General features: G+C 45.3%; 1 protein-coding gene across 1 annotated transcript in view; it reads right to left on the reverse strand.

The window, feature by feature from the left end:
• Positions 1-2,831: 2,831 nt before the first annotated feature.
• LOC144726530 (fibrocystin-L-like) overlaps positions 2,832-19,064 on the reverse strand; it is a 33,112-nt gene continuing 16,879 nt past the window's right edge. The window contains exons 15-24 of the mRNA XM_078605325.1: positions 15,578-15,736; positions 14,368-14,534; positions 14,151-14,259; positions 13,072-13,289; positions 12,199-12,322; positions 9,216-9,367; positions 8,335-8,466; positions 7,189-7,342; positions 5,850-6,038; positions 2,832-4,334 (exon numbers count right to left, since the gene is read on the reverse strand). Of these exons, the coding sequence (XP_078461451.1) occupies positions 4,297-4,334; positions 5,850-6,038; positions 7,189-7,342; positions 8,335-8,466; positions 9,216-9,367; positions 12,199-12,322; positions 13,072-13,289; positions 14,151-14,259; positions 14,368-14,534; positions 15,578-15,736 (1,442 nt within the window). The 3' untranslated portion in view covers positions 2,832-4,296. The remainder of the gene's footprint in view (positions 4,335-5,849; positions 6,039-7,188; positions 7,343-8,334; positions 8,467-9,215; positions 9,368-12,198; positions 12,323-13,071; positions 13,290-14,150; positions 14,260-14,367; positions 14,535-15,577; positions 15,737-19,064) is intronic.

Below are 19,064 nucleotides of genomic sequence, written 5' to 3' on the forward strand. Positions count from 1 at the left end.
GATGGTCAATGTCCGGTTCCATATTTGTCACTGCTAGTCGTAACAAGTGATGCAAGTGTGCATCCGTTAGTCTAGATCTGGTTGGAGATTTCAAATGTTTCATTCTGGAAAAAGTTTGTTCACAGACATAAGCGCTGCCAAAGATGGTTGCCATTTTGAGTGCATGGTTCCTGAGATGAGGATATGTCTTAGAGGAGAGAAATGCATAGAAATTATGAAGGCTGCTTGACTTGAATGCGTCTTTCAGAGAGTCACAATTCTGCAGTTCAGCCAGTTCCATTTGGTAAATTGTATCCACATTTTCAATGTCAATAGAAAATGGGTTACGGAAAAGCTGTATGTCCTGTTCATGGAGATGAAGCTCTTTAAATCTAAATTGGAAATCCTTTTGCAATTTTTCCAGTGAATCCACACATGTTTTGTTTGGGAATGCAACCAATGGTTTTTCCGCTAACAGATTTTGAGTTGTGGGGAGATGGCAGAAGTTTTCCTCCTTCACTTGTTTGATGAGGAGGCCTAATTTTACTTTAAATGCTTTGACATGTGATTGCATATCACAGATGAGCTTCCCCTTTCCTTGAAGTTGCACATTGAAACTGTTGAGTAGCTCTGTTACATTTGTCAGAAAGGCAAGGTGCCATTTCCATTCTGCATCATTGAGCTCTGGTACTTCTTTGTTTTTTGAAAACAGAAAAGCTGTAATCTGTGGAAGTAAGTCATAGAAACGTTTCAAAACTCTCCCTCGACTCAGCCAACGGACTTCTGTGTGGTACAGAACATCTCCATAGTCAACATTTAGGTCAGAAAGAAATTCCTGAAATTGTCTGTGGTTTAGTGCATGAGCTCTAATGAAGTTAACAGAGTCCCACTTCAGTGATTTACTACACAGCGCTTGTTGGTGGATGAGGCAGTGTATGGCTATTGGATGAGAATGGTTATGTTTGTCCATCTCTTGGTTAATGCGAGCAATTACTCCTTTCTTAGACCCCACCATGCTAGGAGCACCATCAGTTGTCACACTAGCTAGTTTAGCCCAGTTCAGCTCCAAACCATTCACAGTTTGGCAAACCTTTTCATAGATATCCTCTCCTGTAGTTGTTCCTTTGATGCTTTGCAGTGCAGCAAGCTCTTCTGTGACTTTGAAATAGTCATTCGTCCCACGAATAAAAATTAGAAGTTGTGCAGAATCACGAACATCATTGCTTTCGTCGAGTGCCAAGGAAAAATAGGAAAGTTTTTTTGTGGAGTTTTGCAAATGCTGATGGAAATTGTCTCCCATTTCTTCAATCCTCCGTGTAATTGTAGGTCCTGAAAGACTCACTGTACTAAATAAATCGGCCTTCTCTGGACACATCTCTTTGGCAACAGAAAGAAGGCATTCTTTAACACATTCTCCCTCAACGAATGGTCTGCCAGTGCACACTATTAGCTTGGCAACTTGAAAACTTGCTCGCAGTGATGAAATATTTAGCTGCTTCTGCTTCACAAAAGTATTTTGCTGAGTTGTTAATGTATTTTTCAGTTTTTATATTTTATCTTTTCTCACTTCTCCGACCAAACAATCATATTTATCTTTATGTTGAGTTTCATAGTGTCGACGTAAATTGTATTATTTGAACACAGACACTATATTCTGGCATATCAGACACACAGCTCTTTCCTTGTACTGCATGAAAAAGTAATCATAAGTCCACTGTTTTTTGAATATCCTACACTCCGAGTAAATTTTTCTCTTTCTTGACATCATTGTTTCCTAGGGAGTCAAAATTGATATTAGTAAAATACCAATATATATACAGCGCTACAAAAACAATATACCAGCAATAACTTTGCCCACACAGAGACATACAGACTGCACTGCCCATCAATGCAGTCTGATTGGGGGAACTCCGCTTTTACCCCAGGCTCACACTGGTGCGGGTGCTATTAAAAAGTTAATTACACCTGCAGTTTTGTTCACAGATCGCAGCTCAATGAGTGCTCACCAGCGCAGCCCAATTAGTGCTCACCAGCGCAGCCCAATTAGTGCTCACAAGCGCAGCCCAATTAGTGACCATGGGCCGGATAAATGCCCTCGGTGGGCCGCCGTAGTTTGAGGACCCCTGGTGTAGAGGATGCCTCACCCATCCTAACACACTCGCAACCACGCAAACAACACGCACACCTTCCGCACTCGACATCACACACCACACACACATCAAGCACGGGTTGATGCACGTGGGAAGGGTCGGAGGTCAGGGGTAACTCACGTCATGCCACACACGCGGCACGCTCGGGCAAGGGAATAGAGATCAGGGGTGTGAGCACTGACGTGCACGACGCGCAATCCGATGGGTAGGGTGGATGACACGCTGATGGGATTGGTGAGCAGAGCGGATCTTGGAAGAGGGGGATATGGGGAGAAGGGTCATTGGTGGAGAAGGGCGGAGAAGACATTTAAAAGGGACTGTGGAACGAGGGAATTGGGGTTGGTTTGATGATTAGTGTTGCTGCGGTGTACGAGCGGTGACAACGAAACAGAGAAGTTGACATACACCAGTCCAAGTCTCCTCTTCAGGTGCAGCAATCCCCATTTCCAAATCCTACTACGAATAGGCGTGTGACATTGTGGAGTTGTCGATAAGTCATTGAATCTCCACGAACATCTTCACTGTCTTGTATAAACTGGCAAGTGGCGATGGCCAGGTGAACTGATGACAGGTGAGCAGTGTAAGGTGAGTGGGTGAACATCTGATAAGGGGTTAAGTGTCAGGTGAGTGTCATTGTAACCCCATTGATTCGACCGCCTGCCCTCTGAGTTCCTTATAAATGAACACAAACTTTACTAAGGATAGTATTCATTGTATAATCAAATTGCACGATACATAAGATGCACGATACATAAGATTCAGACTGCAATAACTAATAATATCAATTGTGTTTCATGCGTACATATGGTATATGCTCTGCAGAGTGCATACAATCCATATATCTCATAAGTCCCAGTCCACGTGTTTGTGGAAGAAAGGAAGCTTCTGTGAATGTGGATGAAACAGTGCACAAGAGGACACGAGTGCTCGTGCATGAATGCTCAAAATCCTGATCTGTGTCGTATTCACGTCAGCCAGGGGTGGGGAAGCTTTTTTTCCTGACCGAGGGCCGAATAGGACTTGCAAACAAACACCTTTGGTGGGCAACCAACCACACATTAACACGAGACAAAGATCCCCCGTATAAATCATAACACGACAACTGGGGCAAGGGCTGTTAGCGAGCACCTTTTGTCGGCTGTCACGGCACACGAGGAGGCGATGTTCACACACTGCACCAAGGTAGTCATTTGAGGCCGAGTCGATCTCGGGGAGGCCCATGACTAGATCAGATAATCATCGCCGGTGTTGGCCATGAGCAGGAATTGAACTCGTGTCGACGGGTTCGTAGCCACCGCTCCCCATAACACACACCTCAAGTCTCTTCTGTCACTGCAAGAGGCCCCCTGAGATGATTTTAGAATATCGTTAAAGAAAAATACGGCATTGTTGCCAGATTTTAAAACATTCCCCTCTAACACCCAAAATGTGCATTTAAGATGCTCGCAGGGACCAAAAAAAAATATCAGTCCTGGGCCCTTGCGATGTGGTTCGCTGCATGTGGCCACTGACCATGTGGATTGAAGTCCCGTCGGCTTCCCCACCCCTGATGTTAAAGCACTTACAGGTACAAATGACACGTTTGATTCACACAGTACCTCAATGCATCTCGAGATAATCCAAAAACTCAACGCATTGCATCAATAACACTTCCATTCTTCACAATGCATAGAGAGGTTTCACTATGTGCTGTGATGAATGGCCACTGCCCGAATTGTCGCCTATTGTACACTTTTTTTCGTTTTAGAGCACAGTGTTTCCGACGAATGCGACGAGTTTTCGTTGTTGTTGCTGTTATTTGTGCTTGCGCACCAACTGCCTATACGCAGCATTGGCATCGCCAAAGGCTTCTCAAGATGCTCCTACATTGGAATCAAGAGATGGGTGCCCGCTGCATTAATTATGAGTAGTTAAAATAGCCTCACAAACATGTCGATGTAACGGCATGCAAGCATTACATCACTAAGAAAAACCGTCGATCGTAAAGATACATTTAGTTGTCAAAGCATGCCTCCGTTCGATGACCATATCACACACCCCCTCTGCTCCGATAACTGAAAAATGTGGAAACTAAAAGAATGAAGTTGATATTGTGTAGTTGCGGAGTAAAGCACAGCGAATAGCAAAGAGGCTTGGATGTCTGCGTGGCAGCATTGCTTCCGCAGCATCACATCATGGGTGGTTTGCCGTTTTCTTGTATCTTTCCTGTGAACACGCGCGCGCACACCACACACATAGCACTTATATGGGCGCTGCAACCAATACTAAACTATATATGTTTTTATTTTACCAGGTAAGACCCACTGAGCTATGTAGCTCTTTTTCAGACCCGACCTGGTCACAAAATGATAGCTCAGCAAAGTGGCTTAAAAAATGTATAGTAGACAATTTAAACTAAATTACACGCAAGCATGGGGAGAACATGCAAACTCCAAATATACATAATAAAGATTTTTGGGTTAGATCGCGTTATTTATAAATGTGTCCCAACCCTCTACCACCCGACACGGCCAATCAGTAAAAATGTGTGTCACGTTGACAAAAGACAAATAGTTCCAAATATACAAGTGTCGGGGTCAGGATCGAAACCACGAGCTCCTGTACCCCAGGTGAGGTAGTTAACATCTTACCAGCTTGGAGCCACAGCGCCCCACTAACATATGTGTGACAATGCACTGATCCTTAACCTGGCGATACATGCATTGCACCGTGCGTGTATAAATTGGTCATTCACGATTCATGTATACTGAAACTTCTTTTTTTTGTCCAATTATCCGCTCTTCCTATTTACACAACCCTGTAATAAATTTGCGGAAAAATTACATTCGCCTTTCGATTCTTCCGAATATCCACACTTATCCACAGATAAGGAGAGTGACCCAGATGTGGTGGAAAATCCGTCATTCTATGTTCAGATAGGAAGAGTTGCGGTCGGATAAATACACATAAGAGGATTTACACGTAATCATAATTTACATTTATTTTTGAGGCGCCTTGCACTAATGTCTCAAGGCACCTGGTTTATACATACACCTGGTGAATGTATAAACCATCTGAGATTGATCGCCGACGGAGTTATAACAACCAGCGGTGCAGGACTAGATGTGATTGAAAAACTTAACTAAATGCGGCAACAAAGTGGAGCTAATGATAAATATGAGCAAAACAATATTCATATGCAACAAGTTGGTGGAATCCATAATTGCTCTTTGGGTCAGATCGTGTGAAGATATTTATGGATCACCCCAAAGAAAACCCCTCCGATAAATGTGGGGCTCGGTATTCGCTGCTCATTGCAGAGATGTGTGGTTCGAGCCAAGTGGCCGCCCCAGTTAACACTGTCGGTGTGCTAACCATAGACACGTGCCAGCTGCTTGACAGTGGATGTTTGAGATCCCGTGATGTTATTCTAAAAAGAGTAAGCCATGTGCGCTGGCATCGTGGTCCAATTTTTGCAAAACTTGATCAAATTACTCGCAAATTACTTCATCGCCAAGAGCCACTTAGTAACATCGGCTCGTTACAGGCGGACTAATAGCAATTAGTCCGTTTGCTTTGTGCCACAGGGACGGGTGCCAGCGAGAGTTCCTTAAGATAGGTTGCAGTGGCACAGCATTAGAATGGTTGAGATGGGATGTGATGTGCTTTGGGTTGCGAGGTATTTAAGCCAGCGCTCAAAAACTCTCCGTGTAATTATCAAATCCTGATCTGAAGCCTTACTTTTTCTGTGACAGCAGAAGCCTCCAGCGCCCACGACTATGAACACCAATGCCCCGAGGATGCCGCCCACGATGATCGACGCAACATTCTTGGCAAGCAAGGCACGCTCCTCCTCCACCGAGAAGGGGTTGGTACTCACCTGGTACTGGGTGTTCTGGTTGATAATAAACTGCATCACAAAGCCAGCGCCTATGGGGTGATTGACAGGAGGGAGCAAAGGGGTAAGGGTTGAGGAATAGCGGTTGGGGAGCGGTGAGAATAACGGTGAAGGAATAGTGTAGGTTCTTGCGGTTGCACTGTATCATGTCTGTTGAACTCTTTTCGCACTGTACGGAGCCAACTGTGCCAATCGGAGGTGCAGTAGGACAACAAACTACACGCAAAAAGCAGTTCTAAAGAAATTAGTTTTCAATCTAGATTTTAAAGTGCATAACTCCAGTCACTTCTTAATATCGGAAGAGCGTTCCAGACGGCTGCAAAAGCTCATCTGAAAGCACGTGACGCGGGAGCTGTGTTCGAACTAAAAGCCGCCGCTACGAGGATGACCGAAGTTTGCATTGATGGGTTATGTTCCTTTCCGAGAACAGCAAGGTATTGTGGTTCATTTGTAGGAAGCACTTTGTGAATAATGAGTGCAACCTTGTAAAAGTTTTCCTGCAGTCTTTTCAGGCATTGATCGCCGTATTGTACAACTTTTAGCTCTACGTGCTGAACTATTCAGTGCCTGCAGAAGCTCCCACGATGTGGATACCACGCCATACACAGCGCGGTAACAATCCAAAGACTCATTGGGGAGCTAATGTTAATCGAAATTATAAATTAATGAATACTCTACAGCCCTTTTGTCAATCCACTAACGCAAGTAGTTACTTGCCTGCAAAAGGTATTTCAAAGTCCTGTTCGGTTATCAATGAGCATAAATGTTCTCTTCCCCTGCTCTACATTATCTTGCAAGCACAGCGAGATGTTATCTCCCTTGCCTGGGATGCAAGAGGTCGTTGGTTCAATCGCGATCCTGACGCCTGTATATTTGGGGTTTGCATGTTCTCCCCATGGTTGCATAGATTTCTCTCAAGATCCACCGGTTTTTCCCTTCGCATTTAGAAACATGCGCTTATATTATTTGGCTGCTATAAATATCCACATGATAAGCCACTTCATTGAGCTATTATTTGTGGCCAGGTCGCTTCTCAAAAAGAGATAGAAACCCCAGTGTACTTTACCTGGTAAATATTTTGTTTTTGTTTTAAACGTTCTCTACCCCCTGCCCTATTATATTCTCTTGCAGACTGAATGGGGCTTTGTGTTTGCATAAGCGGCTGCAATAGAGGACTCGTGCCTGTGCTTGTGATCTGCAGGTCAGTGTAGTTTCCCCAGCAGCCTTTGAAGTTGATGGTCGGGTGACCACGGAGTAGTTCTGCCGGCTTTCCCTTGGCATCCTTGAGAATGACGCTGAGTGTCCAGGATGCCCCGCCCACGTTCACGCACAAGCTCTAGGGTGCGTGGGGCGTGGGGAGGAGGGGTTGACGGTTGGAAGAAGCAAAATAAGAATCTTTATTTAGACTGGAGGAATCGGATGAGCTATGATGCTCCTTTTCACAGATGTCCATTTGGGGCAGGTGTCGGTAATTTACAACAACAAACGATACAAAGAAAAAAACGACAGGAGTGCAAAATAGCGAAAAAGGTAAGCAAGTTACGGAATATAAATTGATAAATAAAGACATCAAGTATATAAGCCAGATTTTTCAACATTAAATGCAAGCTTGTGCTGTTGTGCATTAACTCGAGCTGTAAAAAGTAAATCAGATTCTGTATTCCACAATCGTGTACATGACATGCACTTTTCCTTTTTTTTTAAATGTACCCATCTTTTTTGCCTGATTGTAATTTCAGCTTTATATCGTGACATGAAGAATCCACTTCTAGAATTTAAAACATAGGTTTTTCGTAGCCAATGCAATGACCCATGTTTTTATTGTGGGTTTAGCCTCATGGTAGTTTATGCCAAAGTTCTTGTCATTAAGTCACAGGTGAGCTTTACGGATCAGAATTTAAAACATTTGTATCTCTCACAGAGCAGTGCAACCATTTGTGATAGAGAAGAGGCCACGGAAGTGAATATCACATATCTATCTCAGAGGTGCCTTCTTCAAGTGACCTTTGGTCTACACAGTAGAGGGCAGCACTTTTCCACCCACTGTGCATATAAAAGTAATGTTTGTCGCACGACAGTGAAACTGATATTTACATTTCACAGAGCTAAAATTTCGCCAAATTAAGTGCAGAACCAATATTTTTACATGATGTTTTGTGCAGTTATTGGTGAATGAGCGGAGGATCATTGGCCAAACTGGACCTGAGGACCCAGTTTAATCTGGATTCAAAGCCAGGACCTCAGCGGTGCCAGCTCAGCACTCTGACCTCCGACCCACCAAGGCCTCCTCTTTGAAAAGAGAGACAAGCGCTTATTATGGAGCCGTACGTTTTTGTCGATGGCCTGGACCATGACCAAGAAAGACTTCCCGGCGAGCATCTTCTTTGGGAACGAGAAGATCCTGAGGCCGTAGAGGGATGACATGTACGGCGACTCAAAAATCACGTCCGTATATGTGACCTATACAGTGGTGGAGGGGCGGTGGAAATAAGTACACCTCAGGGTTAGATTCTCTTGAGAACGGTGGGGCATGATTGCCCATTTGCTTCAAATGTGAGATGTTTCTGCTGAAGAAAGATTATACAACTTAACTTTGTGGCGGACAAACATAACCTAATCAGCACGTACACAAGCTCAGACACTTAGGTTCTTAGGGCGCCAAGGTGGTATACAGGAGGTCGTAGGTTCGACCCGACCATGACACCTGCTGTATACTTGTAGTTTGCATGTTTTCCCCGTGGTCAGGTGTATTTTTCTCAGGGTCCTCCGGTTTTTCCCTCCACATTTAGAATCAACGTGCATTTAGAGTATTTGGCTGCTATAAATTTCCACTTGATAAGCCACTTCGTTGAGCTATCATTTGTGGCCAAGTCACTTCTGAAAAAGAGCTATATAGCTCAGTGTGCCTGACCTTGAATAAAAATAATAATAATAAAAAATGCAACTCTTTCATGAAATCATGGCGCTTCTACATAACCGACCAATGAGCTTGTCAGGCGAAGCAAACCATGGATCATCTCCTGAGATGCCCTGCAGCACCACAATGCACTTCTCAAGATTTTGCAATGCCAACATCAGAAGCGGAGGCCTGTGCAGAATATTGATTAAAGACCATATAGGTTGGACAGGAGACACGGCGAAGAAGAAGACCTGGTTTAACAAATATACAGTTTATAGTTTAGTTTTATAGTCGTGTTTTTTTTAGCTACCTCAGTCCATTCTGAAGAGCCCACAGCAGGCAGGGGATCAACCACGCTTATGTTGGAGAGGTCAAAGCCGAGGTCAGCCGACAGTTGCCCACTCAGCACACTGGCCGTAAGCTTGTCTCTGAGGTTTCTGGAGAGGATGTACGCATCGAAATCTATCGCGGACAACATCCGGGGGACAAGAAAGAACAAAGTCAAAATCAATACAGTGGGTCCTTCAGTTAACAGTGGCATCGGTTAGCGGCTTTTCGGTTAACGTTTCGCCTCCCATAAGACCCCCGTGGTTTTTGACGTACATTAAAGTTTTTATTAACACGATGTTTACGTTATGCACGTGGGCGCCAATTTCGGCCAATCCGAGCACTCGTAAGTGGGGCTGAGCATGCCTCAGCCAATCAGCGACGGATATTTATGAGTGTTTAGAACTCGACTGGCTTTGTTTACATTGTTTTCTGTTTTGGCAGTGGAAACAGCTCTCTTGCAGAGTCTGTGATTTTTACTTATTTTGAAACTTAGAAGTGAAGTCAATTAACAGTTATTTCGGTTAACAGTAGTTTTCGTGGAACGAATTAAAAACGTTAACCGAGGGACTAATGTATCGTGTTTTTCATCCATGGTTTTATTTCCAGCAGTGATTGCGCTCAGCATAAGCAAACTATATGTGAGGTTCTACAGCCTTGTTTAATCATTTAACTTTTCCACTTCATTGTAAGAAAATTAAGTAAAAGCTTCGGGCCACAAGCATCCCAAGGGGCCCCGGATTCATGAAACATGAGTCCATTAAATATCGGCTCAAATTGAAATCCAAATAAAATTTTCAAACATAGAATTTTAAAAAAAGCCATTGAATCTCTCTTCTTTCATCTCACAAAACTTAAAATGTTTCTAAATTGATCTCATATTACAACATCTCGATCTCGTCTATTTCTCTTCTGTCATCGCACTCCAGGTTTATAAATTGAAATAGGAGGAGTGGCTAAAATAATTTCCACTCAGGGCCTCCTATTTATGGGCCAGCACCACCACCGACTTACAGTGAAGCTTTTATATCACCGACCATCTGAGAGAGCAAATCGCAAATACCTGAAAATCACGTCCGTGCAGATAATCTGTAAGTCAAGTGTGACATCATTTACCTGATATAGTATACAACGGATACCCAAGTCGTATACCTGAGATGGTGAATATCACGAAGACATCATGCGAACATTACCATTTTGGTGCCAATGATGATGATGACGATGATAGAAGTGGTAGAACATATGATGATGATGGCAATGGCATGGCTCATGATAATGGGAGTGGTAATAGGTGTCTATGTTGATGATGATTGATGGCAGTCGTGTAAATAATGATTATGATGGTTATGTTTAGCATTGTAGTCAGTATGCAGGGTGCAGTCATGTCACATCATTAAAATGATAGTGGACATAACCACTACTGTACTTAATCTCACATGGCCCACAGCTCAATCAGGCCTACCACTTTGATATAGCCCATAACAACGTTTTATCTGTCACTACAAGGCATCTTAGCTGTACTAATCGGGTACTAGAGGGGAGTACGTTCAATTGGGTAACCCCGTGTGTCTTTATTTTGGTGCCCGCACTCAGTCACTTCTGTCAATGCAAAAGCCTATTTCAGAGACGAACATTTCTTCGGTGTGTATGTGTTAATGTGTGGTGTAGTGGCCAGCGCTGGGCTGCGATACGAAATCTCGCGACCCGAGTTCAATTCCCGCTCATGGCCAACACCACTAACTATTATCTGAACCGGTCCGGGGCCTCCCCTAGGTCGACTCAGCCTCAAATTAGTAGAGTACCTATTTTGGTGTGTAAATATCGCCACTGGGCAGACAAAGGTGGTCGGGCGTGGTGCAGGCCACCCACCCCCTCATGTGCTGTGTCGGCCTTCATAGGTACTCACTAACAACACTTGCCCCAACAGTCTGTCTGTTTGAATGTCCTATTTTATTTTGCTGCTATACATTTCCACATGACAAACCACTTCGTTGAGCTATCATTTGTCGCTAGATCGCTTCTGAAAAATAAGTGAACAGCTCAGTGGGCTTTTCCTGGTGAGATAAAAAAGAGTTTATTTGTATTTGTATACTTTTTGAAGTGATTTGTTTACCATTCCTATACGTTACACTCCTGTCGTTTTTTTATATTGCTGAAATGTTCTGACCTGCCCCGATTGGACACCTGTGAAAAATATATTTATAGCTCATTGGCATACATAAATATTCTTATTCTGACATGAACATGAGGCATAAAGGGATTTGAGCACTCGTGCACACGCGGACTCTTGCATGCTGTTTCGCATCCCCACGTGGGCCTTTTTATCATCCACATATTCACAGAAGCTTCCTTTCTACCAACACATGGACTGGGACTTACAATGTTTATGGATTGTATGCACTCTGCGCAGCATATACCGTAGGTACACATGAAATACTGTTTATATTATAATTAGTTATTATCTTGCCCTCTGACTTAAACTAAATATTCCCCCTGACGTACAGCATAATGTTTTTAGACAATAATTAATATCCGAATATAATTTCATTGTCATAAAACTACTCCTCCTAACTACTATATTTATTTTACCAAGGAAAGCCCATTGAACTTTAAGAAGCAATCTGGCCACAAATGATAGCTCAACGAAATGGCTTACCATGTGTGAATTTATAGCGGCCAAATACTCTAAACACATGTTGATTCTCCATGTGGAGGGGAAAACCGGAGGACCCGGAGAAAAATCCACGCGACCACAGGGAGAAAATGCAAACTCCGAATATACAGGCATCAGGGTGAGGATCAAACCCACGACCTCCTGCATACCAGGCCAGGCAGATTACATCTTGCCACTGTGATGGCCCACTTTATACAACAGTAGAGAGCAGCTTGCCCTACGAGCGAGGTGGCATGACACTCGCCTGACCCTAAACAGCCCTGCCGCTGTGCCTCGCTGTCGCCCTGCCCACCTGCTTTGGAATTAATGTTCAAGGCGGCATCGTCGAGGTTCCCATCGTTGATGTCGGCGATGATGGTGATGTAAATGATGGGGTCCAGATCGTCGGTTGAACTTCGTCGCTTTCGCGCTTGAATCTAGCACAGAGACAGCAATGGAAGCTCAACACAACGCATTCGACAATAAAGCTGCCAGTGTCAGCTCATCCCCATACCTTCCACACGGTTTTCCCACTCCATTTCTATCCCCGATCTCCGATCTCTCACTCACTCGAGAGTCCCAAGTCAAGAGGAGGTGGGTGGCCAGCACAACGCCCGGCCGCCTTTGTCTCCCCAGTTGCGATGTTTGCACACCACACCCACTCACCAACCCAAATCCCTCATTTGTACTACAGCCATCGATCAATGTTAACAAAATGGTGTCTGCAATGGCGAGATGTTAACTACCTCACCTGGTATACAGGAGGTCATGGGTTCGATTCCGACCATGACGCCTGCTGTATATCTGGAGGTTTGCATGTTCTCCCCATAGTCAAGCGGATTTTTCTCCGGGTTCTTTGGTTTTTCCCTTCACATTTAAAATCAACACGCGTTTAGAGTATTTGGCTGCTATAAATGTCCACGTGACGAGCCACTTTGTTGAGCCATCAATTCTGGCCAGGTCACTTCTGAAAAAGAGCTACTTAGCTCAGTGGGCCTTACCTGGCAAAGTAAAAATTGTTTAGTTTAAATAGTTAGTCCACTCTTCCTACATGTGACTTCGTCACATCCTTGTCTGTCTGCCATTGAAGCCCTTATGCCCACATGATACGGCAGTGTGAGCTTGGCCCATGATGATTAGTTACAGCAGCATCACCTCTGGTGCTGGCGTGTGGTGTGGGGCTTGCCTGAGGTTTTTCGATGATCACTTCAATTTTGTCGTTGCTGTAGTTGGTTTTGGCCGCCACGGATTTGCGAATATTGTCGGCGGTGGGGGCATTCTCGGCGGTCGTGTTGCGGGCCGTGAAGGAGATTCCGGCGGTGTTGCTGATGAGCAAATCCACCAGATCGCCGGCGTGGAGGTTCAGGTAGAGGATGCGGTAGTAGTTGTTGAAACCCTGTACGGCTGCGGGGTAAGTTCACGGCAAATTCTGAGACCACTATCATGTATTCAACCATACAAGGTGGCTAGGAGGTGTTAAATACCTCGCCTAGTATACAGGAGGTCGTGGGTTCGATCCCGACCCTGACACCTGTATATCTGGAGGTTTTCATGTTCTTCCCGTTGTCCAGGTCCTCCCGTTTTTCCCTCCACATTTAGACACTGCTCAAGACATCCTGAGATTTTCCTTCCTTATAAAGTGTTTTATTTCCAATTATCCCTAGGCATCACAAAACAGCCATTCGAATCTAATGGCTAAGCAGTGCAGCTCATTCGTGCTAGAGAACCGCCCCATGGACGCTTCTTCACGAATGAAATCCATTCTATTGAAGAGCGTGCCAGGCGAAACGTCGGACGTCGTGCCATACAACGTGTTGTACAACTCGAAAACACGTTAGTGAGCTGGACAGTACAACCGCGCAAAACCTATGCGGAAGTAGTATTACACGTCACCTAGATAACTAAAAATATCATTCAGTATAATTTGGCGTCCGAGGACTCAGTGAGGCTCTGCTTGGAAAATAAGTAATAATTATTACGAGATTACTGCCCATCTCTGAATTTATTCCCCGTAATATCCCCTCCCCACTGCCATGGCCACTGCTCGGAAGGCACAGTGATGTCCTCAATCCCACCCAAGGATTAACTTCTCGCGCAAACAACACGCGGCACAACCCGACAGCACATCGGAGGGTCATGGCAACGTGGACATGACTCGCGCAGTAACAAACTTGATGCAAATTTGAAACTGAAACGCTGAAATGTTAAAACGGTGTTACTCGTCGCGTGCATGCACGAGATCAGCAAAGAAAACCGAGGCATTACCGTCCGGACAGGAAATGTTTTTTCCCACAGTGACGGATGTCCATGTTCCACGGTTCACGCTCACCCTGAAGCGCAAATCCTTTGGGTAGAAGAGGCCCACTTTGAACGTCTGCGCCACGATCAAAACGGGACATGCGGATTAGGAAAACATGGGATGGGTGGGCAGCCTTATGTGACACCAAACAATAAGCGCAATGGGTGAGAAAACAGGGCTCACCGTGTCGGGCTTGCCGGAGAGCAGCGTGAGACGGAAGGCATGCGGAGGGTACCGTAGGAAGTACACAGTGTGGCAGTCTGCTGTGTTCACGATGCCGTGGAACACGCTGGTGGTCTGGAGACACGGGCCGTCCTTGGGGCAGGATTCCATCTTGTGCAGCGGGGGCCCTGTGGGAGATTGTAAAAACAGGTGTCAATTTCCTGAAGGTGAGGAGTGACGAAAACGTTCGCCAACCAAGCGTTTTTATTTTATTTTAGTCAACGATGACTTAAGACCGGGCAAAAATCATTAAGCATGATGACGATTACTGATGATGAAAATGCTCACTAAATGAGTACTGGCATTATAGACTGTTCCCAGCATGAAGCGGTAGAAATGTACATATGTTGACCTTCTTTCGCACTGTACATAGCCACCTGTGTTAATTGGAGGTGCAGGGGAAGGACAACAAACTAAGATTGATCATGATTAATAAACAATAATAAAAAGGCCCTGGGGTTTGTGTAACCATACTTCACCACGCTGGTCAATACAGATTGGTGATGTCGGGTGCCCAGGACCAGATCAGTTATCACCTGCCACTGATGTTAAGCCGTGGCTGGGAATTCAACTCAAGTTGTCAGGTTCACAGCCAGCAGATATTTGCCGTGCCGAACCAGAACATAGCCATGTGTGACGTCAGTCAGTGCTATGTGAGGACACGACATCACCGCATCGTCTACACGCGTCTGGACACGGTTATTTTACGACGGCACGGCTCGGGTCCTGCAGTGGAAAAACAACGTGGTGCCTCGCGGGCCTCGCCGGGCTGGCTCGGCATGGCCACGGCATGGCTGTGCAGTAGAAAAGAGGAAGGAAAGTGCTCCTGCAGGCGGTCCGAGTATGGACCAGCACACGCGCCACACAACGCATTGGATAAGGGGCAGCGGAGCAGCGGTCCGAGCACCACGCTACGAAGCTGGCGACCCGAGTTCGATTCTCGCTCACAGCTAACACCGAGTGACGATTATCTGAACCCATCCTGGGCCTCCCCTAGCTCGACTAGGCCTTGAATGAGTACCTCGTGCGGGGGAGACAAAAGCGGCCGCGCATGGTGCTAGCCTACTCGCTAACAGCGCTTGCCTCAACAGTCTGTTAACGGCTATATGGGGGAGGGAGGGGGATCTTTGTCGTCTTTGTCTTTGCTGGTCCGCGTGGCTCTGAGCTTCACCGTTGAGGACGTTGACATAGTTGGGGCTGAGCAGTGCTGCCGGGGAGAAGGGGCGCGACGTGAAGTCGGCGTCCATGCTCTGCATGGCCAGCACGGCGTGGTGCACCCCGTTGCAATTCCACCACGTGACCATGTCCGTGCAGCCGTCCATAAACACGCCTTGGATCGACAACGACAACACATTTCAAATTAACTTCACGTGTAATTCATGGGAGGAATGACATATGTAGATTCATTCGCGTAGGTTGCTGCGGTCGTCCTGTATCATGAGTGGCTCTCCGATGAATTTTTTTTATTTGTTTGTACTGGCGTGTTGCGTTGGCTCAATTCCTGGCATTTCACTCGATGTGCTGGGAGTTGGAATTTAATCTAAACTATTTTTTTCTGGCAAGGCCCACTGAGCTATACAGCTCTTTTACAGAAGTGGCCTGGCCACAAATTATATCTCAACGAAGTGCTTCATCACGTGGAAATGTATTGCAGCCAAATACCCTAAAATTACATGTTTGTAAATTTAACCGGAGGACCTTGAGAAAAATTAACGCGACCACGGGGAGAGAGACACGTAAACTCCAAATATACAGCAGGCGTCAGGGTCGGCATCGAACTCACGACCTCCTGTATACCAAGGCGAGGTATTTAGCATCTCGCCACCGTGGCATCAAAAAGCTCCCAGAGAATAAAACGTCGGGAATAATAGCAAATACTTCAATTGATTATATGGCAGAGACATTCATTAGCTTACGGTCTTTACAGGCTGCTTCAAAAACATGTTAACACTTCCGAGAATTTGCAACAATACCACAAGAAATGTGCCTCCGGGCTCTGGAGCAGTGGCATCACTAGGGGGGTGCGGGGGGTGCGGACGGTACCGGGTGACACCATCAAAGAGGGTGACACCAAAATACAATTTTTGTGCAGTGTTTCAGCAGAATTTTTTTAAATAAAAAAAATATCCCGGTAGTTAGTTATAACAAAAGAAAATTCGTAAGCCCAGCTTACATGTACTGTATAAATACATCTACAAGGCTAAAACTCTATGCTAATTTAGTTGTTTACCTTCTAATGCGTTCCAATTACAATTGTAACTGTGTTATTGGGCCAAGATGCGTCGTTCCCATGCAATTGCCGGTAATACCGGCCACAGGCCGATAGGGGGCAACAGAGAAGCTGAGCCCCAATGCTGAGAGTTTATGGGCCATAGGGCCCAACGATTACCCTATTTAACAGCATGTAAAAGGGGCAGACCCCAGACCACAGGAGGGGGGACTGGGGGATGACATCATCCCCGGATCCTTCTCGAAGGTTCGAGAAGGAAGGTGTAGCCGGGGCGGAACGAGCCACGGCTCTGTATAAAAGCCGGACCTCTAAACAGTCCCAGCAGTCGTTGTCCAGCTGAAGACAAGAAGCCTCCTGAAGACTGAAGAGCCCCAAGGGCAGAGCAGTACCCCTGGCAAGGGTCGACTCGAAGCTATACCAGTGAAGATTGAAGAGCCCTGAGGGCAGAGCAGTACCCCTGGCAAGGGTCGACTCTAAACTATACCAGTGAAGATTATAGAGCCCCGAGGGCAGAGCAGTACCCCTGGCAAGGGTTGGCTCTAAACTATACCAGTGAAGATTATAGAGCCCCGAGGGCAGAGCAGTACCCCTGGCAAGGGTCGTCTCTAAGCTATACCAGTGAAGATTATAGAGCCCCGAGGGCAGAGCAGTACCCCTGGCAAGGGTCGTCTCTAAGCTATACCAGTGAAGATTATAGAGCCCCGAGGGCAGAGCAGTACCCCTGGCAAGGGTCGGCTCCAGCTTGTTTACCAGTGAAGATTCAAGCTTCACTCGCGGAGGACTTGTAGATTAGCCAGTGAGAGGCGTAGTAGTCTGGAGAGTAACCTCCATAGAGTATTGGGTGTGAGGGCCGTTACCTCTCTGTGTTAAGTGTTAATTGTTAAATAAAAACTGTGTTGCCTCAGAGAAGCCCTCTTCCAGTTATTAAACCCACTACACAATGACGCGTCGAATCACGTGGATTCGTCTGCACGCGCTGTTGTTTTCGTCGATGGTGGTGTTTTTATAGTCGCTGATTTTGTCAAGTTTTCTGGTGCTTTAGCTACAATATTGTGGTAATTAGTATTTGTGAACCTATATCAATAACTTTTTTGAGAATGAAGTAGTAATTAAAGGAAATATTGTAATTTAAAGGTGTAATTTTATTTTTTGGTAGTTGTTTATGTCACTACTATTGCCATTACATTCAGTGAAATACGGGAATTACGATTTACGAGTAACATTAGTACAGAAAACATTACTAAAGATTCTATATGGTCTGGTACGGGCGGAGATCCATGGGGGGTGACACCATGAGTTACGCACCGGGTGACACCAACCCTAGTGACGCCACTGCTCTGGAGACCACCTGGAGAAGATTCCAGGCATGTGTTGACAATTATGGCGAACAAGTGGAGACTCAGTCTCGATTTGAAGCTTTCGTGACTGCAGGAATCCATACTCTTTGGTTCTTTCGGTAAAGTCACGTAGTTATAAAAACATTTTTTATTAATTTTATTTTATTTTATTTCATTTCTAACTACGTGACTTTACCAAAAGAACCAAAGAGTACATGCTAATCTCTTACATTTACATACAAATTCCATCTCTAGCTCCGCCCACTTAGCCTTGGGTGGAGCCCACCAAAAGCCTATATCACCTCTTGTTGCAGCAGCTCTTTCTCCGACGTCAGCAGTTCTCCTGCTGTGTTTGTTTCACCTGATGACGGTTGCTTGTGTTGCGATCGAAACGTCATGATCTATACATTTTCTATCTATGTGACTTTACCAAAAGAACCAAAGAGTAAGTGGAGACTCCTTGATTTGTTTCAAGCTATTAGCATATATTTGTCATCATGTTACAGTGTATTATCCGCTCTTTTTCCATTAAAACGATAGTCCCATGTAAGTGTTACGATTTTTTTGGAAGCACCCTGTATTTTACTACTTATATCCTCTGGCCGATGAAAATGATCATTTTGGGTTAAGCAAACACCGGAACATTACCACGCACGGGACGAGATATTTGTGGAACACGCGAACGTCGTGCAGCAGACGGTGACTTCATAGGTGTGTTTAAAGAAGCACAATATCCACCCCGAGTTAATTACACATCTCACGTGACCGTGTTTCCTTTAAACACGGGGCATTGTTGCCCGAGTGTAAACAGTGTGGGGTTTCTTTTCTCCTATAAACAAACGACGGAATGTTTGACGGGTAAAGTTCAGCTCTGTTTGTCTTGCTTCCGAAACCATTATGTTGCGCATCATTGTATTGAACTTGTAGGCCAGTTCATACAAATAATTGGCTTTCAAAAAAGAAAATCATAGAAAGGCCACCCCTCCCACCCTGCAGGTCTGAGCACACGGAATTTCGCACGTCATGTACAAACCGTAGACGTCTGTGAATGACGAGGAGGCTCCCCCCCCGCGCCCTCCCCCCCGTGGCAC

The sequence above is a fragment of the Lampetra planeri genome, chromosome 23, assembly GCF_965212315.1.
Source record: "Lampetra planeri chromosome 23, kcLamPlan1.2.h2, whole genome shotgun sequence".
NCBI lineage: Eukaryota > Metazoa > Chordata > Hyperoartia > Petromyzontiformes > Petromyzontidae > Lampetra > Lampetra planeri.